Consider the following 16,426-nt stretch of genomic DNA (forward strand, 5'->3'; position numbering starts at 1 on the left):
GATCTCCCTTAACAAATGTGTTGCTATGTATTATACTTTGGATTAAAAATTAAATGTAGTGTTTATCCTTATAAGTTAAAACGACAAGGGAAATTCATAATGATCGATCTATACTTAGACACTATAGTTTGTATTTCATTTCCTACCTAGAAACAAAGACTTGAAGGATTACGAAGCCTGGCTTGGAATTCATGATGTCCACGGGAGAGGGGATGAGAAACGCAAGCAGGTCCTCAACATTTCCCAGCTGGTCTCGGGGCCGGAAGGCTCAGATCTGGTGCTGCTGAAGCTTTCTCGGTGAGGTTCTAGAGAGACTCTCCTATTTTCCCAGAAACTCGAATTACTGAAACATTGCTTTTCAGCGGAGTTTCTTTTTCTTTCTCACGTAGAGTCATCATTATCTCATGTATCATGTGGATGCATTTATGTGTGCATGCGCATGTATGTGACCTCTATTAGAAAGAGGTGTGATATGATTTTCATATAGCAGTAGGAGAATTTCACACAATATTCTATCTACCTTAATACTGAAGCTTAATGACAATCATTTGACTCAGAAAAGAATCAGAGTAATTTTTTTTTGCACAGCGAACATTTATTAGAGACTATTGCTAGTAAATATCTCCTTAATATTGTATATGTCACGGCATGTCCATGTTTCTGCAGAATGGTATTCCCAGAGTACTCATGCTGGATTATGTCTTTTCAGGCCTGCAGTCCTAGATGACTTTGTCAGTACAATTGATTTACCCAATTATGGCTGCACAATCCCAGAGAAGACCACTTGCAGTGTTTACGGCTGGGGCTACACTGGACGTAAGCTAACTTTTAAGACATGAGGGAATATAGTTACTTAGCATATCCATGCTTTTTCTTTCCTGATTTCCTTGCCTTTATTCATTGCTCATTAACTGCGTATTTTCTATGCCGTTGCAGAGATCAATTCGGATGGTTTATTGCGAGTAGCCCATCTGTATATTATGGGAAATGAGAAGTGCCGTCAGCACCACCAAGGGAAGGTGACTCTCAGTGAGTCTGAACTGTGTGCTGGGGCTGAAAAGATTGGATCGGGACCATGTGAGGTAAGAAAAAGTTGTTTAATAAAGTCTGACTGTCTGTCTGTCTGTCTATCTCTGTGTTTTCCTGCCCAGCCTGCTTATCTATCTATCTATCTATCTATCTATCTATCTATCTATCTATCATCTATCTATCTATCTATCTATCTATCTATCTATCTATCATCTAATCTACCTACCTACCTACCTACCTACCTACCTACCTACCTACCTACCTACAGGTGGAACATTTCTGTAATTCTAGAACTTAGGAAACTAAAGCAGGAAGATTATAAGTTCTTGATAAAAGTCTATCTTATAAACCAAACTAAACCAAAATTGCCTTAAAAGACAATGCCATATTTTCTTGTGTGTTTTCTGTTTATTTTTGTCAAATCAAAGTATTTGTATGCCAAGGCATTCCTAGAGAAAGGAAGGTTAGAAAAAGCCTTCTGTTATTTTTGTGCACTTCTTTTAATTGACTTATGAGCCAGCCCATGCTTCATCCACAAAGCACGTTCAAGGCATTCGTGTCTAAAAAGACGATCATACAAACTGCAGAAGTCTTAGAGGAAGCTGTGCCCACAGGAACAGCTGGCCTGAGCCAGGGGAAGTTCACTGACACGACACCTGACTGACAGCGGAGGAACCTGCATAGGCCCAAACTAGGCCCTCTGAATGTGAATGACAGTTGTTTGGCTGGGACAGTCTGTGGGGCCACTGGCAGTGGCACCAGGATTTATCCCTAGTGCTTGAGCTGGCTTTTTGGAGCCCATTCTCTTTGGAGGGATACCTTGCTCAGTCTAGACATAGGGGAAACTTGGTCCTGCCTCAAAGTGATGTGCTAAACTTTTTTCATTCCCCACTCATTTGTAAGCCTTACTCTCTCTGAGGAGTGAATGGGGGGTGGGGTAGGTGGTAGATGGGGGGAAACTGGAGGAGAGAGAGAGAGAGAGAACGGCCCTCTCTTCCTCTCCATTCCTCTTTTCTTCCTAGCCTCTTTGCATCTGTTGTTTGGTTATTTCATTAGCCAAGAATATTTGAAGAGAACGACCCTAAATTTCTACGTCGTAGAAGTGGTAGAAGGTCTCCAAAGACAGTCATTTTGAAAAGTGACTGTCAGGGGTGGCTGTTGTCTTATTTAAACTGTAATTTTATTACCTTATGGGGCTTGGTGTCTTTTTTTTTTTTTAATCTGTACTGTTTGGCATTTGTTTTCAGGTCTGCCTTAATTTACCTATCAAAAATTCTATATCAATATCTTCTTTCTACCCAACATACAGACATAACTTTTATAGCATTTATTTAATTTTTTTAAAATTGCATCGCTTTTAGAGGAAAATGAAGATAATATCAAACATTCTTTTTTGTTTGTTTGTTGTGTTTTTGAGACAGGGTTTCTCCATAGCTTTTTGGTTCCTGTCTTGGAACTAGCTCTTGTAGAACAGGCTGGTCTCAATCTCATAGAAATCTGCCTGCCTCTGCCTCCCAAGTGCTGGGATTAAAGGCGTGCACCAACACCACCTGGCTCACACATTCTTATTCATATTTGGATGCTTAAAGCTAGTCATTGTGGTTCTTTTATGTGTATGTATGAGTGCTTGAATGCTTACACACACCTCATATGCATGCTTGGTACCCATAGAAGGTGGTGGGAACCAGATATGGGTCCTCTGAAACATTCCTCTTAAATACTGAGCCATGCTTCCATCTCTGTAACTGTACTCTTAAGAGGGTGCATGGCGCATAAAAGTGATACAACACAGTTCTAACAGTTATCTATACAAACATGCGCAGTATGAATACATGCATATTCATATAGTTAACATTTGTGTATTAATATGTATATAATATATGTATATGCACAAGTTAATCTATATTCATTTGTCATATTTCTTTACCTGATGATACAGTAAAATATTTAAATTATAACTATATTAGCTACTAGTATCAACTGTGAATAGAGAAATATTTTATGCTTGGAAAAGTAATTTCCAAATTATATAAAATTATTGTTTCAATTTTAAGGATTTCCTATTTAAAATGTTAAGAAAGTCTTTTTGTAGCAGGCAAAGAGTGTTTTAGAAAGAAGAGAAAGTTAAAATACGCTTAACCATTAAATCATGTGATTACAAGTGGATTTTGTCTATATTTTACAAATCTATATATTTTCCAAATGTTGATATGGAACACATGGTGAATATCAACAACAAAATAAACATAGAATTGACATTACTCAGTGGGGAGAATGCTGAAAAGATGGTTCCGTGGGTTATGGCACCTGTGGCCATGCCAAAGGATCTGAGTTCAAATCCCAGGTGGAAGGAGAGGCCCAATTCCCACATGTTGTCTTCTGACCACCACATACAAGGAGACATATACAATACTTAAAATGTAAGAAAAATTGACGTCATTGAATGACTATACCTTTTAGCTGCAAGTCATCAGGGGAATGCTACTGAAGAATTACTGTTTTTTTACTTACAAAATAATTTGCTTTGTTGTTGTTTTTCCTTCTTAGGGAGATTATGGCGGCCCACTCATTTGTGAGCAACACAAAATGAAAATGGTTCTTGGTGTCATTGTTCCTGGCCGTGGATGTGCCATCCCTAATCGTCCTGGTATTTTTGTCCGAGTAGCATATTACGCAAAGTGGATGCACAAAGTAATTTTGACCTACAAATTGTAATAGCCGTAGAAGAAGCCAGTGTGTTTGAAGCATCCATCTATACATGAAGATTTCAGAGACGTAGAGATTAAAATGTAACCTAAACCAGTCCTAAAACAGCTACTTGAGTGTTGTGAGTGTTCAGAAACTCATTAATATATATGGGTGTTTTCTGTTGTTCTGTTTGTCAGTGTTATTTTGTAAATGTTGAAGTGAATTAAGGTACCTGTAAGTGCAGTAACATATCTCCTGAAGATACTTGAACGGATTCAAAAATGCAATAGTTGCTAGATGATAAGAGATTTAAAGGTTAAGGTTGATTATCATTCCATGCTGCTTTTCAGGTTCATATCTTAATGATGAATCAATCATAAGTTAAACATTATTTTAACCCCACAAAAGCCAATCTGTACTTGGTGTTTCTAACTTGTAACTCTGTATTAAATTATATTACACTTCCTATGGCACATGTTAGAGTTCACTCATTTTTTTTTCACAACATGTATCCTGCAATACTGGCACACAAGCATCCTTTTATGAAAACAGATGACCGTAACAAATGGCTGAGTACACATGCAGCAATATTACCATTTAAACCATGATGTATCTCGTGTGATATCTAAATGTTTTGGATGTATGTATCTATATTTATTCTACAATGTAAAGTTTTTGGAAAATCAGTGGGGATATTCAGGAAAGGTACAAGGTATAAGTGTGGATCCTTTGTACGTATCACATAATGATCTCCGCTGGGAAGTGGTCAAAGTCAGGACAGGACCCATAGGATAAAAGAATGGCTAGCCTGTATGTTTATTTATATTTATTAGCCTAGTTCTTTTGTGTGCTCTCTAATGCCTAAAAAGCAGAAAGTAATTTGTGTATTTGTCTTATTTCTTTCCTCCAAATTTGAGCTACCTATTTATGAAGAATATTGGTAGGTCTATTTTCTTAAAACATTTATTCAGTTTTCAAACATGTCTCGATGAAGAAATTTTAAAGTGTCTCTGTCTTCAAAAATGTATTTATATGGGTTAATATTAAAACTTGCTGCTATGATTGGCTTCTAGCTCTCCTTAAATTAAAAAAAAATGATTTAGAATAAAAATATCATGTCTGCAAAGCTTTGTGACCATCCCTTCATTAAATTTTATTTTGAAGAAAAAAATTAAAATACTTTCCTTAATCTAAAAATTCTTAGTCTTTGAGTAATAGAAAAAATATGAAGTAAAATAGTTTTTCTAAATTCTTTAATTCAATGACTTTCAAAAGTATAATTGTTTCTGAAAAATCAAATATGTTGGAAAAATATCATATTTTCTCATTTCTTTTTAACAAAACTCTTAATGACATGGAATATTCATTTAGATTTTATAATCTATATGATAACATTCAAATTGTATTTATTATTCTACTTGCCATGACTAGCTAAGAGTTGTATATACAGAAGCAGGATACAAAAAAGTAATAAAACAGCGTCTAAGTTCTCAGTCTTCATGTGTACATCAAGATTATTAAAAGTTATAATTTGATTGTTTTGAATCCAGTGTTCCCATTCTTGAGATTGAATTTTTTTTAGAGCATCTGAAATCTGAAGTTTCAAAAGATGCCCTAATGCATTCTCAGAATTTTTGGGGAGTCAATCCAGAAGTTCTTGTACAAGCTCTGACATATATGTGTGTGCATGCGTGGTATATACACACACACATACAAATGCATATATGTTTGTGGTAGCATAGGTGCTGTGTTGATCAACAGTGGATGCAGAGAGACCCAGTGAATTGCTGTCCTTATCATTTTACATCTGTTACATTTTCATTCCTTTTGCAACATGTCATTTGAACAAGCATCAATTTCAAAGATATATTATTAAAATATTAAAGTCCTTCTCATAGCTTCTTACTGAATTGAATAGATTTCAATGTTACATATAAATTATATTGATAAAGCTGTTATGCTAATTATAATACTTTAACATACTAACATTTTACAATACTTCTTACAGTGTATTTTTTGTAATTAGCCATGAAAAGAGGAACAGAAATGACCTAGAAACAATATGCAGTCAAGTTTTTAGATACTTTGGAATCAGTGTTTCTAACTTAAGTGAAAAACAAACAAATATGTCAATAAGTCACCAAATGTGGTTTGTTAAGCAACTCTTCCCATGAGGTTTTCTTTGCAATGGTCAAAGTCGGTAGAGCTCACAATGAAAAAGATAAATAGGGTCTTACTTGCTAGAAAATGGTAGAGTTATTTTCTAGGCAACACTATATATAGGATGGTTTTCTATGAATAAATTTCAAAGGAAGAGGAGGGAAAAATTCAGCTTATTTAGAAGTCTATATTATTTTATCTCATGGACAAGTGGCCCTTTTGAATTATGAGCTTCCAGTTTGGTTTTGTTTTGACTGGGTAAGAGTTACACACTGTCATAATTGTAGACATTTCCTTCTGTCTGCAGGAATAGGAGTGTAAAACTAAAATCTTAGTCGTATGCCTCTGCTGTGCAGAGAGGTGATAATTCTTTTGTATATTTCTTTAATGTTATTGTAAAATGTAAGGTAACTTTTACCAATTTGCTGTGGGCAGGTCCTCAGTGTAATTGTGTCTAGTGAATCGGTCTCTATTAACAGACTCTGGCTTGCCGTCTAAGTGTTTCAAGCTACAGGAATGGGAAACACTGGATGGCAAGACAGATGACAATAATGGCATGTGTCAGAAATGCTGTGGATGCTTCCTGCTGGTACCAGTGGTACTGTGCGGAGCTGATGCTCCAGCTACAGCATCCCTGAAAAAGAGCACTGTCAAGAACGAGTAGTTGCTGTCAGGCATTTTCTTTTCTCTTACAAAACAAATGCTAGCTCTGTAATACGAAACAGAAAATGTCATTACTACATCATGCTAAGTAAAGGGAAACCTTAAATTGATTTAAAATAACTACTTCTACTCACTGTGTGTATACAACCACTCATTTACATTTATAGAAAACTCATAAAATAAAAGGGATTTGGGTAAAGACAATACACTTGCCCTTTTACAAAGAGTAATTTGCAATAAATCACTCTTCATAATTAAGTCCAAGGAAGAAAATGTCTTTCAAAATTCAACTGAAGTTTGTACCAAGAACTTATTAACAAGAATCAACCAACCAAACAAACAAAAACATAGAACTATCCCAGACCCTTACCTCTTGACAGTGCCGTTTTCGCGTAGGTTCATGTCTGTTTGCACAGAAGCCTTCTGTCTTCAGAAGCTGTAAACCGAATCCTGTGGAAATCGCAGCGAGTCTGCCTATGTAAACAGGACAAGGATAGCTGCAGATTGAGAGGGATAGCTGGATGCTTACCCCAAAAAAGGGAACCCTGTGGTGATGGCTTGTATTATAAATTCTCTGTAGTTAATAAAGTTGTTATTTTTATAACCATATTATATTATTATTCTTAATAATAATAAAATATTTTACCAAATGTCTCCTTTCTCTTTTATAATCATATGTTTATGTAACTGTTCGAGGACTTTAAAGTGGCAACCCCAACAACATGGGTTTAGTAGACAGAATCGACATACATTTTATCACGAGAAATACATAGTTTCTGTATACAATTAAGTAAAAACTGCATATTTTTCTGTCTTCTTTCCTTGGCACTCTCGGGGCTCTTGAAAAAATCATTAACATCTGTGAATTTGAATATCTTCAAGGGTAAAATGGGTTTATTCTGCCATAGTAGATTTGCGAGGAAGCTACTCTGCTGCATTTTTGCAACCTTACAGAAAATATTATAAATGTCCCTAATTTCCCATACAATTAGATGTTATAAAATTGTTTATAAGTTTTAATTTCACAATACATATGAGTCCGCAGAATGTATTTACTTAAAAGTAGAAGAACTATTAACTGTCTAAACAAGAGCTCTGTAACGCCATTGATTATTTCTAGCTTTGCCATATTGTCTCTGTCTCTCCCTGGCCCAAAGTAACTAACTTTATATAGATTCTTATTGCAAATGATGATGTTCATATATATATATATATAACTTGATAGGCACAGTAAGACAGCTTATCATTTTTAATGGTATGCTTAAAGTAGAATATGCACACTTATTCACTATGTCAGCATCATGGTTAAGATTCTATACAATGAATTTTTAAAATTCACTTTATTCCACAAAAGCTAGTTCCAGGACAGGCACCAAAGCTACACAGAGAAGCCCTGTCTCAAAACAAAACAAAACACAAAACAAAACAAAAAATTCACTTTATCCTTCTCTACAATCTATCTCATATATTCTTTCAAGTAAAGAGTCACGAATTCTTTGAGAAATGTCGTTTGCAACATTTCTCGGATAAGAGAGCAAACTTCATAGGTAAACTCGGAAAGCTTGGGCTCCTGATACAACTTTGTCCATCTTCTGTATTGTACTGCCCTAACTAATCTCTAATTCCAAGTCTTACATTTTTACAATAATTCTTAACATGCTTAAAGAATGGTAACCCATTCATGCTTTCTTGTGGAAGTTCTCAGGGCTATTTTTATTGAGTGATCAGTATTGAAGTGAATTTTTAGTTGCTGAATTAAACCAATATTTAACATGTGCTTTAACTTTTTTATTTAGTATTTGACAATTTCATGCATGTATGCACATGTATGCAGTGTATTTTGAGCACATTCACCCATCCCCTCAGCTCCTCCTGAATCCCTTCATATCCTCCTTCTAACCTCACGTCATTTATTATCATGACCCACCGAGGCCAATTAGTGCTGCCCGCATACACGTATGTGGGGAAGTCCACCGGGGCACCGTAATTAATCGCTATTTGTCCAAGACCCCAAAGAATCATTTCAATCTGTATTTCCTCTGTGCTTTGGTCCAGAAGTCCTCTCGTGGTTCCCTGTCATTAATCTCGTAAGCGCACTATCCTTCACCTAGGCAATTCTAAACTAGCTCTCCACACCCTTTCAATCAACCACACGCTTGTCATGTGTGAGTAGCCGCGAATGGTTTACTCTAAGGATCCTGTGGTTATCTCTTGCTGTTTACATTCACAAGTATCTCTGTTGCATGTGTTATTTATGAAAGAAGATGCTCACTGCAAGTTAAAGGTGTATTTGTAGAAATTAGGGAAGGAATTATGAAACCTTCATAAACATGTTACCTCCTTAAGTATGTCTACTGAGATAGAAATAAAACAAAAGAAAACTCGCTTTTACTTTATAGAACTCAGAAAAATATAATAATAGGTTATAAATCAACTGTGTGCTCACTTATGGTTGAAAATATAAAACATTAAACACATAAGCACTATAGCAACACATGGGACCCCAGACAAGCATTAGTTCTTCATCGTTCTCTAACATTTTTGAGTACTCAGGTTTATATGTTAGCTTCCTCTAACATTTTTAAATGTAATCCTTATGCCAAGGCTCACCAGATTTCTTCTACCATGACTAAACTTTCGCCTTTCATGTAGTTGCCTTTGTGTCTGCATCTTCATCCCCAATCCAGGAGTCCCCATCAGCCCCTGAAGTGCTTGTCCCTTCTCACCTGTACTTGGTTGTAGCTGCCCTGTGATTGGACTGGGTCAGACTTGCTAGAGTGGGCATTATTTTTACTGTGCACTGTGTGACACTGAGTTTGTACTTCATAAACACCAGCAATGTCCTGTTATTAACATTTCTACACTCTTTATTTTTCACAGTGCTTCACATATAATGGTGGTAAAAATATTCATAATGAGTAAGATAAAATGAGGTCTCTTTTTAAGAGACTTAACACTGTTTCTAAGAGAATTTGATTTGGATACAAAATGTAGTTATCACTAAGAGTTATACATTTTAGGGCTTACATTTAATCAAATTATTTAGATTTGAATTAGCAAATGAGACTAATTTAAAATGTCCTATTAATTGTATATAGTAGGTGACGCTTGGAAAATATTTTTATTTATTAACTGATACATCGAAATTACGCATAGTATTTGTGGGGCATCTCGTGATATTTGGGCAGTGTGTATAATGCACAATGTTCAAATCAGATTAAGTGTATTTTCTTGAACACACATAATTTCTTTATGATAAATCATTCTGATGTTATTTAAGCATGCAGGACATATTTATTATCTAGAGTTACCTCATTGCTCAACTGCACACCAGAATGCCTTGCTTTGACCTAGATGTAGGTTAGTACCTATGGGTTACCTCATCTCCATTCCCCAACTTTACCCAGATTCTGGTATCCACCATTCTACTCTCACATCGATGAGACTGTATTTAAAAACTGAATGTATGAATAAGACTGTGACATTTGCCTCCCTGTTTCTTGCTTATTTCAAGAAACATGATGATCTCCAGTCCCATCCACGGTGTGGCAATTAGCAGAATTTAATTCATTTTGATGTCTTAAAAATATTCCACTTTACTTCCTTGCTCATGTTCTCCCTCCTTCTGCTCCCCATTGGGACCTTGGGAGCTCAGTCCAGTGCTCCAGTGTGGGTCTCTGTCTCTATCTCCATCCATTGACAGATAAAGGTTCTATGGTGATATGCAAGATATTCATTAGTGTGGCTATAGGATAGGGCCATTTCAGGTTCCCTCTTATCAGCTGCCCAATGAACTAACTGGGGACATCTCCCTGGACACCTGGGAGCCCCTCTAGTGTCAAGCCTCTTGCCAACCCTAAAATGGCTCCCTTAATTAAGATATATACTTCCCTGCTCCCATATCCATCCTTTCTTTATACCAACCATCCCATTCCCCCAACTTCCCCCATCCTCCCCTTCTCACTTTTCTCTCCCCATTTCCCCTTACCCCAATCCCACCCCAACCCCAAGATCCCAATTTTTGCCCAGCAATCTTGTCTACTTCCAATATCCAGGAGGATAACTATATGTTTTTCTTTAGGTTTACCTTCTTATTTAGCTTCTCTAGGATCATAAATTATAGGCTCAATGTCCTTTAGGACTACGATGGGTGCACCCACCCACTGAGACAGTGGGGCTGATCTATTGGGAGCTCACCAAGGCCAGCTGGACTGGGACTGAAAAACCATGGGATAAAACCGGACTCTCTGAAAATGGCGGACAATGAGGGCTGCTGAGAAGCCAAGGACAATGGCACTGGATTTTGATCCTACTACATGTACTGGCTTTGTGGGAACCTAGACAGTTTGGATGCTCACCTTCCTAGACCTGGATGGAGCGGGGAGGACCTTGGACTTCCTACAGGGCAGGGAACCCTGACAGCTCTTTGGACTGGAGAGGGAGCAGGAGAGGAGTGGAGGGAGGGGGACAACAGTGGGGGGAGGGGGAGGGAAATGGGAGGCTGGGAGGAGGCGGAAATTTTTTTCAATAAAATAAATAAATAAATACAATTATCAAATTAAAAATAAATAAATAAATACTCCATTTTGTCTATCTGGCACATTTTCATTATCAGTCGATGGATAGCTAGATTGATTTCTTACTTTGATTGAATGAAAGTGCTGAAATGAATTGGGGAGTGAGGATGCCCTGGTAGCAGAGTTCATTAATAGCAATGGGATCCGTGGATTGAGTAGCAGTTCTGTTTTACGTGTCTGGGTAGTTTCCGTCTTGGTTTCCACCATGGCTGGGTTAATGTGAACCAGCATTCCCCTTCTCATACCCTGAAGCTCTAGTTTTGCTTTGTGGGTTTTTACAATAATCATTCTTATGGTGAAATGATGGCTCATTGTGGTTGAATTTATGCTTCCATGATGATGTGGAGTATATTTTTTTTATATATGTGTGTCCATTTGCGTCTTTTTTATAGCGTGTCTGTTGACACCTGCTTTCCGTTTTTTAACGACTGGGCTGGTTTTCCAGGCTTACAGTTTTGCTGCCATCAGCTGAGCTTTGTCCCCATTATGCGCATTGCCCTCCGGTCAGCTGTGCAGATGAAACTTGTTTTCCTGTCCTGTGAGCTGTCTTTTCCACTCTGAGGGTTTTCTTGGCTGTGCACATGCTTCTCAGTTTGTCATCCTACTTTTCTAATTTTGTTTTTGTTTCCCATTCTCTTATTTTTTCTTAGCTAAACAATATAAACCACTTCCAATTGTAATGTGTTTTAAGTTTTTTTTTCTATTTTATTTTAATATTTTCATAGTCCGATCAGATTTTCAGCACTGTTGTGATAACAGTGGTTATAACAGGGGGGCTTCCTGGTATTGATTCAGATCCTAAAGAGAACGTTTTCATCTTTGCTGTATTTAGTATGATGTTAGATGTGGCTCTGTTGCGTATCATCTTTTTATCTATCTATTTATTTATTTATTTAATTTTTGGTTTTTAGAGACAGGTTTCTCTGTAGCTTTGGAGCTTGTTCTGGAACTGGCTATTGTAGACCAGGCTGGCCTCGAACTCACAGAGATCCACCTGTCTCTGCCTCCCGAGTGCTGGGATTAAAGGTGTCTGCAACCACTGCCGGGCTATGTATCATTTCTATTAAGATGGGATACATTACTGCCATAACTGATTAAAAGTGTTACCATGAAGAGATGTTAAATTATATCAAATAATTTTCTGCTTCTCATAATGATCATATTGATTTTGCTCTTCATTCAATTGACATGATGTATTATGTACATTGTTTTGCATTATGGAATGAAGCCTTGATCATGGTCAATAATTTGTAGGACTTGGTTTGCTAATGTTTTAGGATATTTGCATCTATGTTCATCAGGAATATTTTGGAGCACTTTTGTGTTTTTGTGTACTTATCTAGTTTTAACATTAGCATAATCCTGCACAGAGATAACAGTTTAACATTCTTACGTTTCTTAAAAAGTGAAGAATTGTTGGCTTTAAAAAGTTAATGTTTTCCTATTTGTAGATTGATTTTAGAAATGAAAATGGGAAATTCAATTTTTTATTTTTTGAAATTATGAGAATTGCACAGTCTTCTCTTAGTTCTCCCTCCAACCCTTTCCATATACCCTCTAGCTTTTTTTCAAATCCCTGACCTCTTTTTCTTTAGTTGTTTCATATTAAATACATTATCAATCTGTATATATTCCTAAATACAGTCTTCTTATTCAGGACTGATCATTTGGTCTTTCTCAAATCAATGGTTTTTAGCACACACACACACACACACACACACACACACACATAAATGGAAAGAGAGAGGGAGAAAGAGAGAGGCGGGGGGGGGGGGGGAAGGTTTTAAAAACTAGAAGAGCTTTAAGAGAAAACTTACAAAGATTCTATATATTCCCCAAAGCAAGGCTACCAGAAGAGCTAGTAGCCCTTGTTCCTTGCTAGCCTTCTTTCTTCTAATTCACTGTCACTGTGTTGTTTATGAAACAGTGTGATGAGTTGCCCCAAACCTAAGTATGTAAGAAGAACAGCTTGTGGGTGTAGTAATCTAATCACAATTTGTTTTTACTTTAAATTTTTTTAAAAAACAAAAAAACAAACTATCTCCTTTCAAAATACACATCAATACAAGTTCCCACTCCCTCCACTCCTCCCATTCCCTCCACCTATCCCCCCTACTCCAACCCCCATCCTCTCCTCAGAGAGGGTGAGACACATTGCTTTTGGGAAGGTCCAAGGTTTTCTATATCTAAGCTGAGTAAGCTATCCATCCAAAGAGAAAAGGTTCCCAAAAAGCCAGTACATGCAGTAAGGATAAATCCTGGTGCCACTGCCAGTGGCCCCTCAGTCTGCCCCAGCCATACAACTGTCAACCATATTCAGAGGGACTAGTTTAGTCTTATACTTGTTCCTTTCCAGTCGGGCTGATCTTGGTGAGCTCCCATTAGCTCAGGTAGACTGTTTCAGTAGGTGAACCCATGCTGATCTTGACCTCTTTGCTCATATTCTGATTCCTTCCACTCTTCAACTGGACTTTGGGAGTTCAATCCAGTCCTCCGAAGCAGGTCTCTGCCTCTGCTTCCATCAGTTGCTGGACAAAGATTCTATGGTGACATTTAAGATATTGATCAGTCTGACTAAAGGGCAAGGCAAGTTCAGACCCCCTCTCCTCTATTGCTTAGGGTCTTAGCTGGGGTCATCCTTGTGGATTACTGGGAATTTCTCTAGAACCAAGTTTCTAGCTAACCCCATAATGGCTCCCCCAATCAAGATATCGCTTTTTTTGTTCTCATCTCTGGCCCTCCTCCATCTCAACTATTCCATTCCCTCAAGTTCTCCTCACTGCTCCTCTTCGCCTCTCTTTCATTTCCACCCTCCTTTCTGCCCCACCCCCATGCTCCCAACATGGTCAGGCGATCTTCTCTATTTTATCCTTGTGGTGGATCTATATACATTTTCCTTAGGTTCACCTTATTACTTAGCTTCTCTAGGATCATGAATTATAGGCTCAATATCCTTTCTTTATAGCTAGTATTCCCATATTCATCTTTTTGGGTCTGCATTACTTCACTCAGTATAGTGTTTTCTAGATCCATCCATTTGTATAAAAAATTCAGGATGTCATTGATTTTTTTTTAACCACTGAGTAGTACTCTAATGTGCAAATTGCCACATTTTCTTTATCCATTCTTCGGTTGAGGGGTATCTAGGTTGTTTCCAGCTTCTGACTATTACAAATAAAGCTGCTATGAACATAACTGAACAAATGTCTTTGTAGTATGATTGAGCATCTTATTGGTATATGCCCAAGAGTGATCCTGAGAAATTTTCTAAGAAACTGCCATACTAATTTCCAAAATGATTGCACAAGTTTGCATTCCCACCAGCAATGGAAGACTGTTCCTCTTACTCTACATCCTTTCCAGCATAAATTATCATTGGTGTTTTTAATCTTAGCCATCTGACAGGTAAAAGATGGAATCTCAGAGTTGTTTTGATTTGCATTTTCCTGATGGCTAAGGATGTGGAACATTTCCTTAAGTGTCTTTCTGCCATTTGAGATTCTTCTAATAAGAGTTCCCTGTTTAGTTCTGAGCCCCATCTTTAATTAGGTAATTTGGAATTTTGATGTCTAATTTCTTTAGTTCCATATATATATATTGGAGATCAGACCTTTGTCTGATGTGGGGTTGCTGAAGATCTTTTCCCATTCAGTAAGCTGCTGTTTTGTCTTATTGACTTTGTCCTTTGCTTTAAAGAAGCTTCTCAGTTTCAGGAGGTTTCATTTATTTATTGGTGCTCTCAGTGTCTGTGCTGCTGGGTTATATTTAGGAAGTGGTCTTCTGTGCCCATGCATTAAAAGCTACTTCCCACTCTCTCTTCTATCAGGTTCAGTGAGGTCAGATTTATATTGAGGTCTTTAATCCATTTGAATTTGAGTTTTGTGCGTGGGGATAGATATAAATGTATTTGCATTCTTCTACATGTTGACATCCAGTTATGCCAGCACCATTTGTTGAAAATGCTTCCTTTTTTCCATTGTATAATTTTAGCTTCTTTGTCAAAAATCAGGTTTCATAGGATTAATATTCAGGTCTTCAATTCAATTCCATTGATCAAACTCTCTGTTTTTATGCCAACACCAAGTTGTTTTCATTACTGCAGCTCTGTAATAGAGCTTGATGTCAGGGATGGTGATGCCTCTGGAAGTTCCTTTATTGTACAGGATTGTTTTGGTTATCCTGGGTTTTTTGTTTTTCCAAATTAAGTTGATTGTTTTTCTTTCAAGGTCTGTGAAGATTTGTGTTGGGATTATGATGGGGATTGCATTGAATATATAGATTGCTTTTGGTAGGATTGACATTTTTGTTATGTTGATCCTACCTAACCAATAGCATGAGAGACATTTCTACTTTGTGGTATCTTCTTTGATTTCTTTTTTCAAAGACGTAAAGAGTAGGTCTTTCACATCTTTGGTTAGTGTTACCCCAAGATATTTTATGCTTTTTGTGGCTATTGTGAAAGGTGATGTTTCTCTGGTTTCTTTCTCAACTTCTTTATCATTTGTATATAGGAGGGCTAATGATATTTTTGGAGTTGATTTTGTATCTTGCCACATTACTGAAGGTATTTATCACCTGTAGGAGTTCCCTGGTAGAGTTTTTGGGGTGACATATATACTATCATATCATCTGAAAATAACAAAAGTTTGACTTCTTCCTTTCTAATTTGAATCCCCTTAATACCCTATTGTTGCCTTATTGCTATAGCCAGAACTTCAAGAACTATATTGAAGGGATATGGAGAGAGTGAACAGCCTGTCTTATTCCTGATTTATTGGAATCACTTTGAGTTTCTCTCCATTTAATTTGATGTTGGCTGTCAGCTTCTGTTTATTACTTTTATTATGTTTAGATATGTTCCTTGTATTTTTGATCTCTCCAAGACCTTTATCATGAAGGGGTGTTGGCTTTTGTCGAATGCTTTTTCAGCATCTAATAAGATGATCGTATTTTTTTTTCTTTCAGTTTATTTATATGATGGATTATATTGATAGATTTTTGTATGTTGAACCATCCCTGCATTTCTGGGATGAAACCAACATGATCATGGTGGATGATTTTTTTGATGTGTTCTTGGATTTGGCTTACCAGTATTTTATTGAGTATTTTTGCAACCACGTTCATGAGTAAGACTGGTCTTTAATTCTCTTTCTTGGTTGAATCTTTGTGTGGTTTTGGTATCAGGGTAATTGCAGCCTCATAAAAAGAGTTTGGCAAAGTTCCCTCTGTTTCTATTATATGGAACACTTTAGGGAGTATAGGTATTTGCTCTTCTTGGAAGTTCTGGTAGAATTCTGCACTAAAACCAT

General features: G+C 37.0%; 1 protein-coding gene across 2 annotated transcripts in view; it reads left to right on the plus strand.

Annotated features, from left to right (window-relative positions):
* Hgf (hepatocyte growth factor) overlaps positions 1-7,169 on the plus strand; it is a 64,251-nt gene extending 57,082 nt beyond the window's left edge. For both annotated transcript variants that reach the window (XM_050139772.1, XM_050139773.1), the window contains exons 15-18: positions 151-297; positions 710-816; positions 937-1,082; positions 3,577-7,169. In XM_050139772.1, coding sequence (XP_049995729.1) covers positions 151-297; positions 710-816; positions 937-1,082; positions 3,577-3,744 — 568 coding nt within the window. In that variant the 3' untranslated portion in view covers positions 3,745-7,169. The remainder of the gene's footprint in view (positions 1-150; positions 298-709; positions 817-936; positions 1,083-3,576) is intronic.
* The last annotated feature ends 9,257 nt before the right edge of the window (positions 7,170-16,426 follow it).

This window comes from Alexandromys fortis, unplaced genomic scaffold, assembly GCF_014885135.2.
Source record: "Alexandromys fortis isolate MF-2015 unplaced genomic scaffold, M_Fortis_MF-2015_v1.1 scaffold_38, whole genome shotgun sequence".
In the NCBI taxonomy this organism is placed as follows: domain Eukaryota; kingdom Metazoa; phylum Chordata; class Mammalia; order Rodentia; family Cricetidae; genus Alexandromys; species Alexandromys fortis.